Genomic DNA, 17,211 nt, shown 5'->3' on the forward strand with positions numbered 1-17,211 from the left:
GAGATAGCAATTGTGATCTTTGCATTCTCAAAGTCGTTAGTGGAGCATGTGTGGTTAACCGGCACACTAACATGGACTTGTGAGGAATGGTAAAGGTCTAAACAATTGAGACTATGATTACGACATCCCTTTTTCATAGTTCTAAAATTTTTTAGACACATCTGTGAGCTATCTAAGATAAGGTGTATGATTTTGATAAAGTCTTATCAAAGTAATCTTGTATCAGAAATCTGAACTTTGGTAAGAAAGTCAATAAAGTATTGATTTCTAGATGTCCAGCTAATTTCTGGATACACGTCAAAGCTAGTGGGAGCATAACTGTTATGCTAATAAATTTCATGTTTGTGGGAGCATGATAATTATGATAAGTGTTGCAAGTTATTAATGTTAATTATAGAAAAACAAAGTTTCAATTGGAAAAAAAGTTGTTTTGCTATAATTAACGGAGAGGAACTTGTACTTAATTTCAATTCTAAAAGCTTAGATTGAGGTTTTAATAATCTTTAGTCAAGGATATATATATATATATATATATATATATATATATATATATATATATATATATATATATGAATTTTATGTTGGAATGGCTCAACATAAGGAAATTCTATATATGGTTCCATTATTTGCGTTCTAAAATTCGATTATGATTACGGCATCCCTTTTGATAATCTGAATTATAAGAACTTGGCAAATAGAAATATTATAGCAAAAGGACTGGTCAAGTATCATGTCTTTACGTGAGACATCATGAATCGTGTCCCATATGCTTCGGATATAGGATCGATTGCATGTGTTATAATATTCATCCTTTCTAAATTTTCTAAATGCTCAGGGCATTAAGAGGGGAAAAGTCTAGAATTGGATATGACTAAACTGATTAAGCAATTGTCGAGGACAATCTAAGGTTTACTAAAGATTGGTTGGTCAAGGACAGTTGGAAGTATAATGTTAATTTTGGAAGGACCATATTGACATACTCTTAAAGGAGGCAACTCTAGTGACAGTCAAAATGGGAATATGGAAATGTTTCATAGTCGGAAGTTATTCAATTTGTGTAGGATTAGAAATACTTAATGCAAGAAGGATGTTTCCATGGAATTGATCTCCATTGGAATACTCTGTAATGTCTGTTGACAAGTCTTTGTGACTTTGTGCATAATCATTACAAGAGGATCATGCATATAAGTTTAAAATCTAACAAATTTCGGTAAATGATAGGAGTTTGGAATTCTTACATTTTCGACAAGGATTTGGGAGTGTGAAAAGAGAATCATTAGAGTTATATTCAATCGATCTAGTTCACAAAGTAAAGATCATAGACAAACATAGAGTGCATACTTGGTGTATGACAAAGCTATTATTTAGAAGAACATAGTGTACATGCTTGGAGCATGGGAAAACTAGTGTCTTTTAATTCAACTATAAAGTTAATAAAACCGAAACAATGAATAATGAGTAATCAGTATGGTGATAAATAAAAAGTGTTCTACTTATATTCATAGGTTTTGATACCATACTAGATTCAATTATTCTTGTGTTTCATTTTGCATGTTTTGACTTCTAGAATAAACTAGGTCAATCGTCCCGAATAACTAAGTTATTCAAACCATCCACAGTCGGGTGATATGTTGGAAGTAGATATGAATCAAGATTGTCATGGGTTGGCTTGTAGAGGTCTAAGATGTTGGAAAAAGCGGTGCTACAACACTCATGAGTGAACATAAGTTATGATTATTGGATTCAACTCGCGCTCATTTGAATCACTTTATGGATTCTCTCACGAGTGATCATGAGACAAAAATATCCTATATTCTTCAAACCTAGAGATATGAGTTGTTACTATGAGTTGGTTGTACATTGATTGCGTGAAACCTATTAGTAACTCGATGTTATAAAACGTGTCGTTGTGGATGATTCAACAAGTAGTAGAACAATCCATATGAGTCAAAGTTTATCCATTCCTTTTACCTTCGGGATAAAAGCGATATCCGTGGGCCCCTCGATGATTTTGTGATGACAAATGTAAGTGCTCGGTCGGGCCTGGACTGATTTGATTTGTTCAATTAGTCAGTCGTCATAAATCGGAAATCAGGAAATAACAAATGGACAGAGAGAATGATTTATAATCCATGTCTTAGTCCATATGATATCTAGAATGGAGGAATATATGATTCCTTATCCAATGGACAAGTCATTGACGAGATCAGAGTTCAGTTAAAACATCAGAGTTCGACAGCGACTTTTGAGAGCTACGATTGCCAGTTGGTTCTTGAAGTCATACGCAATAATAGTTTTAGACTTATCTAAGTGGGAGACTGTTGGATTAGTGTCCAAGTCCATAACTAAAATTGGTATGTACTTGACCCGACTCAACATGGTCCATTTGGGTTGCATGGCATCAGAACATTTGAATAGACCGTTTATGAGGAGAGGACATTTGTGACATATTAATATATTATAAGTTCTAATATATTAATATGAAATCATGCTATTTAATTAGTATTGATCAAGAATTAATTTGGAATAAATTTAGTGATCAAAAAGAGACTAATTAAATATATGGGGATTGATTGTGTAAATCATTCATTCTTATATATGTGGGCTTATGATCCATGATTCCTTATATTGGGTTTAACCTATGTGGTGATCCATGGATACTCCATGGAGGTTAAAACCCATGCAGCATAAGGAATGGGTAAAGTCATGGGTTACATGGTGTAACCCTAGTGTGCACACTATATAAGAACCCCTTTATTTCAAGAAATTGGCACTAGTGATACATATGTGAGAGGGCTAGCCGATTTGAACATGTATGTCTTCTTCTCTTGGATATTCCATGTGTTGGTGATGTTGTGTAAACCATTTGAGGTGTCACACTTGGGGCACTAGGCTCTCGAGCTACATGGAGTCAAGCTACATCAACAAGGTATGTATTTCTATCTAGTTTATTACCCAAGTATCAATGTTTTGTATGCTAGTTTGGGTAATACCTTGGATATTCATATTTGCATGTATAATAGAGAAAACTTAGATCCAAGGTATTTAGGGTTGCATGTACACTTAGGAGTGTTAGAATTCTCAAAACCCAACATTTTATATGCTTAGAATTCTGGAATTCATGTTTTTAAAAATGTTAATTACTTTTAGGGATAAGGATGGCATTCTTAAAGGTCTTGATTGGATAAAGAAAGGAATTGAAATGGCATTCCAAAAGAAGAAAAACAGATCTTCATGTATTTTACTAGAGCTACTGAATAAAACATTTTTCTTTTTATTTGTCATGTGTACATTCAATTTATTTTCTTTTAAAGGGTTGTATTCTTAAAGCTATATCCCTCCGTTTCTCTACTTTTTGTCTCATTGATGTCATTATTTAGCTAATGGTTCAAAGATGGGATGACTCTGCATGGAGGGCGTATGGAGAATTTGGAATGGAAGGTAGTTTGCCCTTTTTTTTTCTTATAGTTAAAGAAGAAAAGTGAGTTTGCACCCTTTCCTTATAGTTAAATCTTACTGTTAATTTTTCTTTAAATGTTTAGCAATATCTTTGAATGACAAATATATATATATATATATATATATATATATATATATATATAGCTCGATCTAACCATATTGTTTTGAAGTGGTTGGAATTTTTCTTTCTAGGAATTACAGTCATTGAAATGGTACTATGTTTTTGCATTGATTACTAAAAGGCATTTCAGATCCGATCTCCATATCATGGTTTTTTCTTTCTTCCCTCACTCGAAACGTTCTTGGTTTTGTCTTCGTCATACTTTGAAAAAATAGCATTTGTATTTTCACTTTTTTTGCATCGTACTTTGAAAAAATAGCATTGTACTTTCAATTAATAAAATATAATTTGGGTAGGTTTTGCAAAGTATAATGTTTTACTAAGAAATAATTAGGAGAGTACAATTCCATGAGTGGGAAGAAATTTCAAAGTAAGATGCTATGATAAGAAAAAAATGGAAATAATATTGTAATGAAAAGAAATGAAAGTATGATACTATAATACATAATTATAAGAAAGTATGATGCCATAATACACAATAATTTTGAGATTGCAATGCCCTGATTTGTCATTGCTATAATACAAAAGAAATGACAAAACAGTGCAATCTTGCATGAAATGACAACATACTTTCATTTATTTGTATATTTTAGCATCCTAATTTCATTAATCTGTATTTCGGAAATGAGAGTAGATTGTTATAATAAAAGAAAATAACTTCAACTACATTGGTATTGCTTACATTTAAACCTCTTAACACATCAAAAATCTTGCGGTGTTATGAAACATAGATTCTATTATGTGTCTGCTTCATGTTGTCTACTTCTAAACAATCAATTATGCAATGATATTTCAATTTTGTTAACTTTTTAGTTTGGTATGTGAATAGAAGTATGGATATATCATTATGGATTGTATTTGTAATATTTTTATGTATCTAAACTCTCTTCAGTATTTAATACTTTTGAAATGGTAATCTGTTATTGTTGTAGGTACTTTAATCTTTTTAATATTTGTATTGCTCGAACAAAGGGATGTTGTTTTTAAGTATTTGTGGCTGCAACCATGGCATTAGTTACAACAGTTAATTGGGAATTGATTGATTTTGAAATTGTATTATGTAAATAAAATATATTTGTGTGCATCGAAAGATGGATATCTTATCATTTGAAAATAATTAATTACCTACTTAAATATAAAAAATCGCAACTCTTTTATGTTATTTAGTCTATAAATTGTATTAAGTTAATTAGACAATGTTGATATCGCAGTTTTTTTTCACCTACAAGATTAGATCAATATACAAATCGCAGTTTTTTTTCACCTACAAGATTAGATCAATATACAATTTTGTATTTCCACTGTACAATCTAAATTTTACAGCATGACAATTTGATAGAAATAATGGTTTGTAAATTTTGATTATATGGTTTTCAAAAAAAAAAATTTAAAACCGATAATTTTAATATTAGTATTGTTATAACTGCTTTTTTTTGAAATACAAAAACCCCGAAACATAAATTAACAATAAACCACTAAAACTAATTTTATCCTTTATTATTATTATTTATTTTGCACTTCGTAAAAAAAATAAAAAAGTTGTCAATTGCTATTTTTAACTTTCATAAAAGAATTACTACTTTTTATTGTCTTTATGATAATAAGTTATATTGATAAGTACATTTATTCTTTAAGTTTATATTTTTAAATGACTTATCTAAAAACATATAAGTAACTATTCTTAAAAATAAATAATTAACTATTCTTTGAAAGAAAGTATGCCAAAAGTAATTTCTTTACATATATTAGTGATATATTAATTGGTTATGGTGTTCAATTTGAATGAACAATTTAAATCCAAAAGGACATACACTTATTTACATACATTAACCATATATTTAAATAGTGAATAATATTTATAGTTGATTTTGTGTTCTTTGGAATCAAATATGCTATCCATGATAACTCTTTTCCAACATATAAAAAGACAACGAAAGCAAAAGTGAAGTCTAAAGAACAATACAATGACAATGAAGTCTATACATCAAACGTAGTGTATAAAAAGTGTTGGGCGATTAATAATGCATAATCAATCACATGTTCATATACACTTGTAAATAATACCAACTTTTCATTTTCATTTTTTATTGATTTCGTTTCTTCTGGCATCAGTCTTATTGATAATTGTTTAGATGTAGTACACTATTTGCATAAAATAACTAATCACCACTAGAAACTAATTTTTGAAAGAAAAAATTTGTACCTGTCACTTAGTGCGGGTAAACAGCTAGTGTGTGTGTATATATATATATATATATATATATATATATATGATGATTAAAAAATGAAATTACATAATTATAATTATAAATATTAATATGAAAATTAATTATTTTCAATAAAATAACGAAAATAGTTTTGAAAAGTCACGCACTTACGATCGCATCATTCATTAACCATTATTGCATTTTTTAATATTTTTTTTATTTGACTTAATTACTAGTGGTATTGACTTGATTAAAAATGGTTTAGTTATGGTGTATTTAGAATCCCCTCTCTTGCTATGAGATCTCACCTCAAAACATGAGAGATAGCTTAGGATCTGTTAACCAGGTTACTTATGATTCTTTTTCTTTCATCATGAAAACTTGTCATCTATTATCTTTTTATTATTTTGTGAACCGACTTAAACATTTTAATATAATTTACCTATTTTTATCTCTCTATCACTATTGGAATACTATTGACCCAAATATTTTAATTTTTTTTTGTCTTGTTTACACTTGGAACCACAATATATCTGAAAGATCTTGCAAACCCAAGAGAGGTTAAACACCCTTCTCTTTGCGATTACTCTTAATCCAAACATGTATCTAGATAGAAGACTATAACAGTCCTTTCCTATAGCAAGGTCCATACTTTGCAGAAGTGATTTCCATTTCTGCCCTTGAAATCACCAAAAGGGATTTTCTAGTTCTTCCTTTATTTTATGTATATTTATTTTTGGATAAATGAAAGATATAACTTAGTTTTATTTTCAGGTATGCTTGGCTAACATCTTGGATATGTATTATGAATATTTATTCACACTCCCTGATGAAAAATTGTCATACAATGCAGCTTCCATGACTACTAAAATTCATATGAAGAAGGTACCAAATTTGTTAGCTATTCTTGGATAGTTATTTTATAATCTACACTAAAATTACATGTGATCTTCCAAGGTTATGATATCTGTATTGTTGTTGCATAAAGGCAACTCTTTTGTGAAAATGGTATCTACTTTCATTACAAGTAGATGCTTAATTGTTGCAATTAATGGCCCCAAGCATCACATACTGAGAAGGGAATAGAAAATGACTTCCTATTAGTTGTACTATTGAAGATGGAAGCTACTAATAAAGGAAATGGAAGAAGCCATGGAAGATGCTGAAAATGTGTTAAGAAAGCTCCACTTATTTAAAGCCGGTTTATTATCTTATGCTCTTCCTAGGTTTCTTAAGGAAATGGTTTCTTTTTTTATGATACATTTATTGTATGAAATAGATTTTTTGTATGAAACACAAAGTAAATTAGATGAATTGTGTTGCTACATTTATGGTAAGAATTTTTTTTTTAATTATATAATGTATTTTATGTTGTGTTATGAGACATTAATTGTCATTTAATTTGAAAATTACTAAATCTATAATATATATATATATATATATATATATATATATATATATATATATATATATATATATATACACACACACACACACAGACACACACACACATATATGTATATATATATAGATAGATTTTTTTTTAAAACGTTTAAAATTATGACACACAGTGTGTGTGGTAAATGCGTGTCAAAAGGTTACAACACGCAAATGCGTGTCCTCTTCCTTTATGTCAGGGGCTTCCTTGATACACATTGTGTGTCATCTATGCACGTCGTAAATGCATGTTGTAAGCTTATGTTACGTAAATGTGTGTCGTCTTCCTTTATGACAGAGCCTTCCTTGACACACATTTGCGTGTTGTATGTGGGTTTTATGACACACAGTGCATGACATTAAAGGGTATTGTGTAGTAATGGCATCATGAAGAGCCCTTTAGAACCATGGCAGAAATACATTCAAAATCTTTTATAAACCAAACATTATTGTAAACATAATGAATTTTAATTATGTTCAAAATATTATACAAACACACAATACCATTTGAGTCTTTGTAAGTCTAAATCCATCTAACTCCAAATGGTTTGATAGATTACATATCCCACAAAGAGAATCTAGCAATCCAAACATACCCTTAAAACAATTTATTATTTCTCAGTGAATGATGCAATGACCATTGAACTCCATAACCATTTATTCCTTATAATACATTAATTGCACCCCTTCACGTTTCCTCTAAATGTGGATTGTAGATGCCATGTCCTTATTATTTATTTTAACTATATATTGCATTTTTTCTAGCAAATGCACATCTCCCTTTTCGACTCCAGTTCTAAGAGGTCTCTATTGCAATTGTGAACCCGATAACCCAACTCCGTCTTTGAATGTTGACGAAGGACACAACAAATTAAATTGGGGTGTAGTATATGGGCCTTGAAATAAACTTTTGAAAAGTATTAGGTATGCTGCTTCTGTAAAGTGTATTCCATCCCAGTAAGCATACATATTGGGATCAACACACGTAGTCGCAAATTCATATCCACATTGCGCCAAGGGATTATAATTATACGGACCTCCTCCACCACAACATGACTTCAGAACCATTTCTATGAATCCTGCAATATTTTGAATTCCATCAGAAGAAGAAAACCAAGACCTAAATTAACAAGTAATAAGGTAATCTTGTAGCAGTAACAATATTTTGGTTGTTCCAATATTTAAACATCAGATCTAATTTTTGGAATTTTGGACCTGAACCACTAGGCTCCCATCGATGCAAAAGAAAGTGATTTGAGTTTATAACATATTGTGTACAAGTTTAGTGATAGGTTGACTTTGACTATGACCATTGACTTTCGGCATTGGTTGAGTTTTAGTCAAACTAAGCGTTTTGGAGGGTAGACTTAGAGGGTACTCTTTATTGTTGTTAGGTGCCGTGTAGGATCAATCTTTTCCAGGAGAGAGTTGTGGTGTTTAGGCGCTACTTGTGAGGTGAATCTTCTCATTATACTTGCATGTGCGGTAGTATATGCATGTTAACTAGTTGGGTATTGTTTATTGATTTCTATTATATGTGAACTAGTTTTCTGATAACTTTTGGACTGTTGTGAGTCCATGGGACGACTGATAATCCCTAGAGTTGCTGATAACCCGTGAGGTGTGCTGTTAATCCACAGGGCATGTCGTTAGCCCACTGGGACCACTGATAGTCCCCAAAGTTGTTGTTAACCCTTAGTTGATTATTATGCTGTGTTGTATGAGATATTTTGGAGAACTCAATAAAATTTGTGCTTATATTTGTGGATTAAATATTTTGCATGTACTTATCGGATTGCAAACACGAGACTATACACATACACCTGTAGATTTATGATTTGAGATTCCGTATTGTCTTCTTATTAACTCTAATTTATGAATAATGGTTTATGAAAAAATGGGTTGCCTTGAATGTAACTTTTCTAAAATGGATGTTTTATTATTTTTAATAATGAAAAATTTAGCATGGGATATTGGATGTTTCAATAGGAACGAAGACTAGGTTTTTGTCTAGTATCGGGGATCCGATATTTTTAGTTAAATCAGCCATTGTTCTGATTTTTGTGAAGATCTTGTGGCCAAAATATCTCTAATGGACACATTACACAATTTATTATCCACCATAGCTTCTGCATCCTTATTGACTTGAAACAAGCCTTCTAGATTCACCCATATCTTTAACAGTGATGCCGATCATCAAATCATCGGCGATAGGTTTTGAAAGACCGTACAAGAGTTTCACAATAGCATCAATCTTCTTCCATTATACATCAGTTGGCTTAGGCATGGTGTTGTCCGCATGGGTTAGTACATCAAAACTACAGTGTGCTGAAAATTGTTTTTTCCGACCATCAAAGTTGAATCGATCTATGTCCAGGATCAAGGGTATATGAGTTTTGATATTGGTAATACCAAACACCTTGTTTGGAACAGAAGACGAATAAGTCCACCCAAGGATAGTGGGCGGAGGTGGAGCAGGTGGTGCCGCCTTGAGTAAGAAAGGAAGTTGTCGAGAAAGAAGGGAAAATGAGGATTTTTAGGAGAAGATACGAGCTCTGATACCTTGTTTCAAAGGTTCACTCTCATTGCTGATATTAGAGATTACAAGAGAAATATGTAACAAAATACAACATATTGTAGGGCCATTTATATAAGGATTGTGAACACAATTACAACTAGTGCGGTATATGTGAAAAACCAGCCTTTGCAGATCCATTTCCAAGAGTCTTTGCAATTAATGAAGCTAATAGTGATTGTCTGGTGAGCCAAAGACTAAAATAATATAATGAGGGGGTAGAATTCTTATGGGAGGGGGTTCAACAAATGGTGGGCTGGAAGGACCAATGAGGAATTCGATAATCTGCTTGACATTTGCATAAATTTAAGGCTATCTCGACACGGTTGGATCGTAAAGGCATATGAAATGATGTGATTTTTCGTGGTTGTTGTGCAAATTGGAAGTGGAATAACCTGATCCGTGGAAAAATTAATGTCTTGATCTAGAGAACTCTTAAAAAAGGACTTCCTACTATTGTCAATTTGAAATTGACGTATAACTTGATGATCATAGTTGCCCTTTGTGTATGAATGAAGAAGAAGGAAGGAGCATGCACTAGTAAAACGTTTGGTGGCAAAATTATATGTGGGCATAGGTGTCAAATTGTTGGGGTTAATTTCCTTCCAGCTAATGTGGATTCGTTCGATTATAGTTTCAACGTCTCAACAATTGTAAGTGGTTATCACTTTAAGGGTAAAGCGAAGTTCATCTATTTGGGAATGTAAAAGGATTGATTCTTCGTGTCATAGGACACACATTCATTATTTGGAAAATGGTTCGTGGTGGATTGGATGCATGGGAACTCATAGAATTTGTTTAGGTTTTGGGGTGCAATCTTAATTGTTAGATCAAAGGGTGTTGGTGTGATTGAGATATTTTTCACGTTAAAAAGGTGTTTTGTTTGTGTTTGGAAGATTTTGAAAATTGGGAAAAGTTGCTGTTGTGTATATTCCTTTACGTGAACAAGATTGGTTGAATATACTTCATGGCTTACTGGAGTAGAGTCTCAAATTGGATAAAAAGTTTCTTTACGTCAACAAGATTTTGGGTTATCATGGGTACGCCGATCACTAGATTGGGCATCATGATGCACGAAACAGGGGGGAGACTGGATTCTGGCAACAAGAAAAGGTTTGGGGTTTGCATAGTACTGGATTATGTCGTCATAGGTGAATGATATGTTAGTCTATCAGTCGTGTATTTGTATTCCTATTGGACTGTTTAACTGTTAGGATAATCGTTTATTTATCGGGTCACGGGTACGGGTCGGTATCAGTTTTCTAGTTGGAGTTTACGTTAACATATCCACAAATAATAAACGTTGAAAATAAGAAAGGTTTATATGTTCAAAGGGGGACGGATTCTCGAGGGGTTTCATCCCCATATGTGCTTTGCTTTAGGAGTAATTTTCAAAACGTGGGTATCTTTTTTTTATTATTTTTTTATATATTTTTTTTTATTTAAATAGATAACATAGAGTAGTAGAGTTGTAGTAGTAGCTTTCTTTCATTTGCTACCTGTTTTGTTTCATTATTATAATAGAAGTATCTTTTAGCTCCTTTACCCTCTATAAAATTCATAACCGAAAAGTGAGTTATATTTTTGATCAAATTCACATACATATATTTGTGAGTTTCTATTAATCATATTTTGAGGCATTAAATCCAACATTAACTTCGTAGGTGGTGTGGTTTTGTAATTTTTGTTTTTGTTATTGGTTCGTTTTCCTTTTAATATAAATCTGGCCGTTGAAGAAATTAAAAAGTACCGAATTTATCTGGAGAACAGATAATCTGCATGGCAGCATTGTAGTAGTCAGCATAGATGATGATGACATTCGGATGAAGCTCTCGAAGGTGGTTTAGTTTGGATTGCAGCAGTTCATTGTGGTATTCAGCAAGTGTATTGAACTTGATGAGGCAACCGGTTCTATTATCATACTCTTCTTCTTTTTCAAAAAAATGGCTTGTTAGAATCATACCAGAACATCCAATTGGAAAGGTTCCTGGAACAACCAGTGTTTGAGCTCCCATATTAATTAGTTCCTGTATTTAAAACTATTAGAGTCAACTCCAACAGAAAATCATAAACTAGAAAAAGAAATTTAAAATATAGTTTGAATGATTTGAGTAGTTACATTAACTGCTGAGATGATGGTATCAATAACAAGTGGAACGTATGAATTGAGCTCGTCGATTGGTTTATTACCAACTATTGGATTGTTGTAATCGGTTCCACCAATCTCTCCCATTAGGATCAGAGAACGCCCAATTAAGTTTCTACAGTCTGCCAACAATTATAATAAATACAAGTACTCACTAAAAACTGTAAATTGAATCTCAAAATTATAAACAAGAATCTTCGACTTTTTAGAAAATATTATAATCCCAATATATAACAAATATTTTGCACACATATGGTTAGCACAACTGTATACAGTAGAAGCACATATGTATGTTTGATTACCTGAAGTGTTGCTGCAAATAAAAGGCAATGATTGTTTAAACCATCTCAATTGATCTCCTAAAGAAACATTTGCCGCCGCATTAACGGTCCCTCTTGCTTCATGAAACGATGTATCCAATGCTGTTGCAGCCACCACCGCGTAATTAACTCCTTGTCCAAATTCCACCACTTTGTCATCCTCCTTGTCATGCAGAAACGGTGGTATCAATGGCAACCCAAGACTCTCAGCTTCAGGAAGAAGAAAAGATCAAAATTTATTCACCTAGAACATGAACTACATAGTTTATTAGATACTATTTACAAGATGTCAAATATCTAAATCCACCACTAGGATTGATACAAAGATAATGTTCCTCCAAGATGTAGGTCAATTTTTAATGCACTCGTAGCATTACACATCTGGATTTGGTTTATCCAGACATGTACATGATATGAGGAACGTGGTCGGTGAAATGCTTTAGGTATTTGTCAATGCATGAACGAAATTCGATGTATGTATGCAATGGTACTTACAACTAGAATCTCATTTATCATATAAGACATACATTAAACCATAAGTCAAATTGAATCCTCGATCAAACAAAACAACTCTAAGTTGAGTCTAATCCGGGACAAATAAATTTAACTACGTCCAATCAAATCTATCCATTTACTGCAATATATAAGTTGTTCTAGCTAGGGCTCAACCATTACTAGTCACATTTAATAGCTATCACTTTCACACACACACAGAGAGGAGTTACCTAGGAAATCGATGAGGAGGCGACCATTGGAGGCACGACCTGTGGGTTGATGAAAGAAGGTTTCTCCGTAAGGCCACCGAAGAGCCTCAACGTCTGTGTGGGTTATGGAGGCGATTTGTTTAATGTTTCCGGTGTCGGCCAGGGAGTCACCAAAGCTAAAGATGGACGTATAGCATCCATTCGCATACATGCTAGTATTCCATAACACCTGCAAAATCATTAAGAAGATTGTAATGGACAAAGAACATGTAGAAAACGCCATTAGAAGAATCTCCAAATATATATATTTTTTGTTTGAAAACAAATAAGGTAACAAAATTGTGTGCCAAAGTTATACATGGAGCTCCCATTATATAAATGAATCACTTATGTGGATAAATATAATGAAATGATAAATAACATGTTATTCAATTAAATTGTTGGCATTTTAACATGTTTTTCATTTAATAAGAAAAACATTTATCGTTTGTTGGATTTTTAACATGTTAATCATTTTCTTGGTGAGACGGACAAAAAAAGGTCCCTTTTTCTACCTTTCTCTAGAAAAGTCGACGGACAAAAAAATCTCCTTTTTTCTACCTTTCTCTAGAAAAGTCGTTTATTCTCTTGTCTGTTAGGGTCAATCTTTAAATAGTAAAGTGCAAAAATGGTACGAATGGTTTATTTGACTAAACCGGTAAAAGGTTTAAAACTTGCAAATTCCGGTTATTTTGATAATGTTTTGTTGTAGATGAGGTCCTTATTCAAATTGAATTTAAGTGTCAGGGGTTAAGGTTACTTCAAATTGAAATTTCCTCTTTAATCAAGTTTGTAATGTTTTTTGAAATTAAAATATTAGAAGAGACCCAAACATCCTCTTAAACTCTCCCCATAAGATTAATAGCCCCCTCCTCCTCCATGTCTATGTTTTCCGACAACCGCCACTGATAATGTTTTGTTATGGATGAAGTCGTTATTCAAATTGAAATTAAGTATCAAGGGTCAAGAGTACTTCAAATTGAAATTACTTCATTAATCAAATTTTTAATGTTTTTTGAAATTAAAATATTAGGGGGGGGGGGGGGTTGGAGACTACCCGAAGTCTAAACACACACAGTAACTCACATCACTATAACATCAAATAGACCTAGTTGGTCAACATACATATTCTACCACATAGGTAAGTATAGTGAGAAGACTCACCTCACAAGAAAGACTCATAAAGCTCACACCCAAACTGCCACCTAAACTGCTAAAACTAGACTCCGCTTATTAATCGCACCAAATAATCCTAATTAATAATTAATGTAATTATCCAAACTCAACTAGACCTAAGCCAAGTCTAATCCACAATTTGGGAAAAAGACCATTTTCCAACACCAAAACCCTCACAGTTGACCAAATGTCAAACTCAGTCAAAAAGTTAAAGGTCAACACAGATGACCTTATGTGTTCCGTACCAAGGCTCTACGCATGGCATAGAGCACAAAGCCTGGCTACACATGGCGTACTCAGCCTAAACTCAATTCATAACTTTTAATGAAACAACCCAAAAATTTCGACTTTTATTATAATAAAACCATACGTTGCATGTTTCAAAAACCACGATAAAATACTGTGAGGAAAACTGTATCACAATGTATCCAAACATAACAAGAAAACTGAATCAACTCCCAGGACAAAAACTGAAGCTGTGGTATGTGTGATGCCATCATCCCGAGCTCTTCCCTTTGCTTGCGGAAGTACATGAAACCAAAACTGAAACTGTAAGCACGAAGCTTAGTGAGCTCCCCCAGACTACCACATAGCATGCAATAACATATAAAACACATACGGGGCCTCGCCCCCTCCATCGAACCGAAGTCCGAAGCTGACTGACTGGGACCTTGTCCCCTACATCGGACCGAAGTCCGAAGCTGACTGACTGGGACCTTGTCCCCTACATCGGACTGAAGTCCGAAGCTGACTGACTGGGACCTTGTCCCCTACATCGGACCGAAGTCCGAAGCTGACTGACTGGGACCTTGTCCCCTACATCGGACCGAAGTCCGAAGCTGACTAACTGGGACCTTGTCCCCTACATCGGACCGAAGTCCGAAGCTGACTAACTGGGACCTTGTCCCCTACATCGGACTGAAGTTCGAAGCTGGCTGCCTGGGACCTTGTCCCCTACATCGGACCGAAGTCCGAAGCTGACTGACTGACCACAACATCGCGTAACATAACAACTAGCATAAACACATAAATCCTGTCTGAGCCACGGAGGTGTCAAACATACTAACTACTACATTGAACCGAAGTCCTGAAACTACAACTAACTGAACGGGCCGGCATTGTGGCCTTAGACCCGTTCCAACTGGAAGGAAACTCACCTTGAGAACTGGCTGCTGTGTGTATGGCTCTGGAAACTAACTGTTGCTGCTCCGGTATCTCCCCGGCTACAATTCCATAACACACTCAATCAGATGCTAATCATTGCATTGGGTAAAATGACTTTTTTACCCCTGGTCAAAGTTAAGACTCTCGGTCAATGTCAACCCACAGTTGACCTGACTCGCTGAGTTGGGCCGCCAACTCGCCGAGTCCCTAGTCTCACTTCTCAACCCTACTCGTGGCTACTCGTCGAGCATGACATCGACTCGACGAGTACCCTCTCGATGCAAAAACTCAGACAATTTGCATCCGACTCGCCGAGTTATATGAACAACTCGACGAGTTGTTCTTGAACTAAGAAGATTGTCTTGGACTCGCCGAGTTGTATGAACAACTCGTCGAGTCTCTACATTACTGAGTCTGCCCTCCAACTCACTGAGTCCACTCTACTACTCATAGGCTTCCACTCGTCATCACTCAAAAAGGGGAGAAACGGGACTCGCGACTTGACTCGCCGAGTCATTCTTCCGACTCGCCGAGTCACATCCATGCAGCTACTCTAAACTCGATTCTGCTTGAATCCAGCGGCTGAAACTTATAGATATGGGCTTCCTTAACTCGATTAGCACGTAAAGATTCTATCTTTACGTGCCCATAAGTGACCAAGAAGATAATAAGGCTCAAAAAGCATAATAAAGGCTAGATCTAGGGTCCTTATGCAAAGCATCTTCAAAAAGGCAATAGATCCAGGCTCTACAACTCCTAAATGAACAGATCTAGGGATATCTCGACCTATTAAGGCATCCATACAACTATGAGGCTTGGAAAATGCATCAAACTAGCCCTAGAAGAGTTCTAATGGAGGTCTAAAGCATAAAACAGAAGGAATCCGAGAATACCTCAATGAACTCTGATTTTTGCCCTTGAATCTTTGCTCTACACCTCTTCTCTTTGCTCCTTTCTTCTTCTTCTTCTTTAAGCCTTCAAAATCCACACACAAAAGCACTTAAAACAATAAGGGATGGATTAGGGTTTTCTCACAGCTCTCTGAGGGTGAAGGAGGCGAGTTTAGGGCTCATGGCATTGCTTAAATAGTGAGCAACCCGGGGATTTAGGGTTTCTTCCAGGCAGGCAGACTCGCCGAGTCGCTGACTAACACGTGCACAAAAACTTGACCCTACTCAAGGAGTCAGGCCATAGACTCGCCGAGTCCCTCAATAAAACTTCTAAAGAAATGCCACGGAAGCAACATACCAGAGACGGGGCATTACATTTAATATCTTAATCATTAAGACACTTCACCCCAACCTTAGATCTGACGGTAAGAAGCATTCTAATCAATAGTTGCCAACTTTATGCCTTTGTATGGCTAAAGAGAGCTCAAAGCCAAAACCCTAACTTCTAACATTACTAAAAACCCCATAACTCATGCATGGATGAAAGGAAATGACCAAGCTTGCTTTTATCACACCATGCACTAAAAAATGTCAATTAAAACAGCTTAAATGGTCAGGAGTAGTCCATACTCACAAAGACTAAGGTTTTTGGATAAATGAACATAAACATAAACCCTAGCAAGATCTAGCAAAGCATGCCTCAAGGTATGAACTTTATACCTTATATAGATGAAGAATGAGGTGTAGATTTTGGATCCAAGAGCTTGAATGCACAATCAATTCTCAAATGATCTTCATTCACCACCAAGAACACCAAAATTCACTCAAAATCTTCAATACTCACACTCAAGGGTTAGGGTTTTGATATCAACGCTAAGAGGGATGAAGGTTGGTTATAAGAAGGTCCAAGAGGAGTTAATGTCCTTAAATAGGGGCCACAACCCTAGATTTTAGGGTTTTGGAACAGGACGAG

General features: G+C 34.4%; 1 protein-coding gene across 1 annotated transcript; it reads right to left on the reverse strand.

Annotated features, from left to right (window-relative positions):
- Positions 1-7,670: 7,670 nt before the first annotated feature.
- Positions 7,671-13,317, reverse strand: LOC145069501 (GDSL esterase/lipase At1g28610-like). Its single transcript, XM_079016435.1, has 5 exons — positions 12,991-13,317; positions 12,248-12,475; positions 11,919-12,067; positions 11,550-11,826; positions 7,671-8,303 (listed from the first exon to the last, which is right to left on the reverse strand). Exons 1-5 carry the CDS (start codon positions 13,250-13,252, stop codon positions 8,032-8,034), a joined length of 1,188 nt encoding a protein of 395 aa, XP_078872561.1. The 5' UTR covers positions 13,253-13,317; the 3' UTR covers positions 7,671-8,031.
- Positions 13,318-17,211: the final 3,894 nt, after the last annotated feature.

Source organism: Lactuca serriola, chromosome 8 (assembly GCF_051521515.1).
Source record: "Lactuca serriola cultivar US96UC23 chromosome 8, Lser_US96UC23_V15, whole genome shotgun sequence".
Classification (NCBI taxonomy): Eukaryota; Viridiplantae; Streptophyta; class Magnoliopsida; order Asterales; family Asteraceae; genus Lactuca; species Lactuca serriola.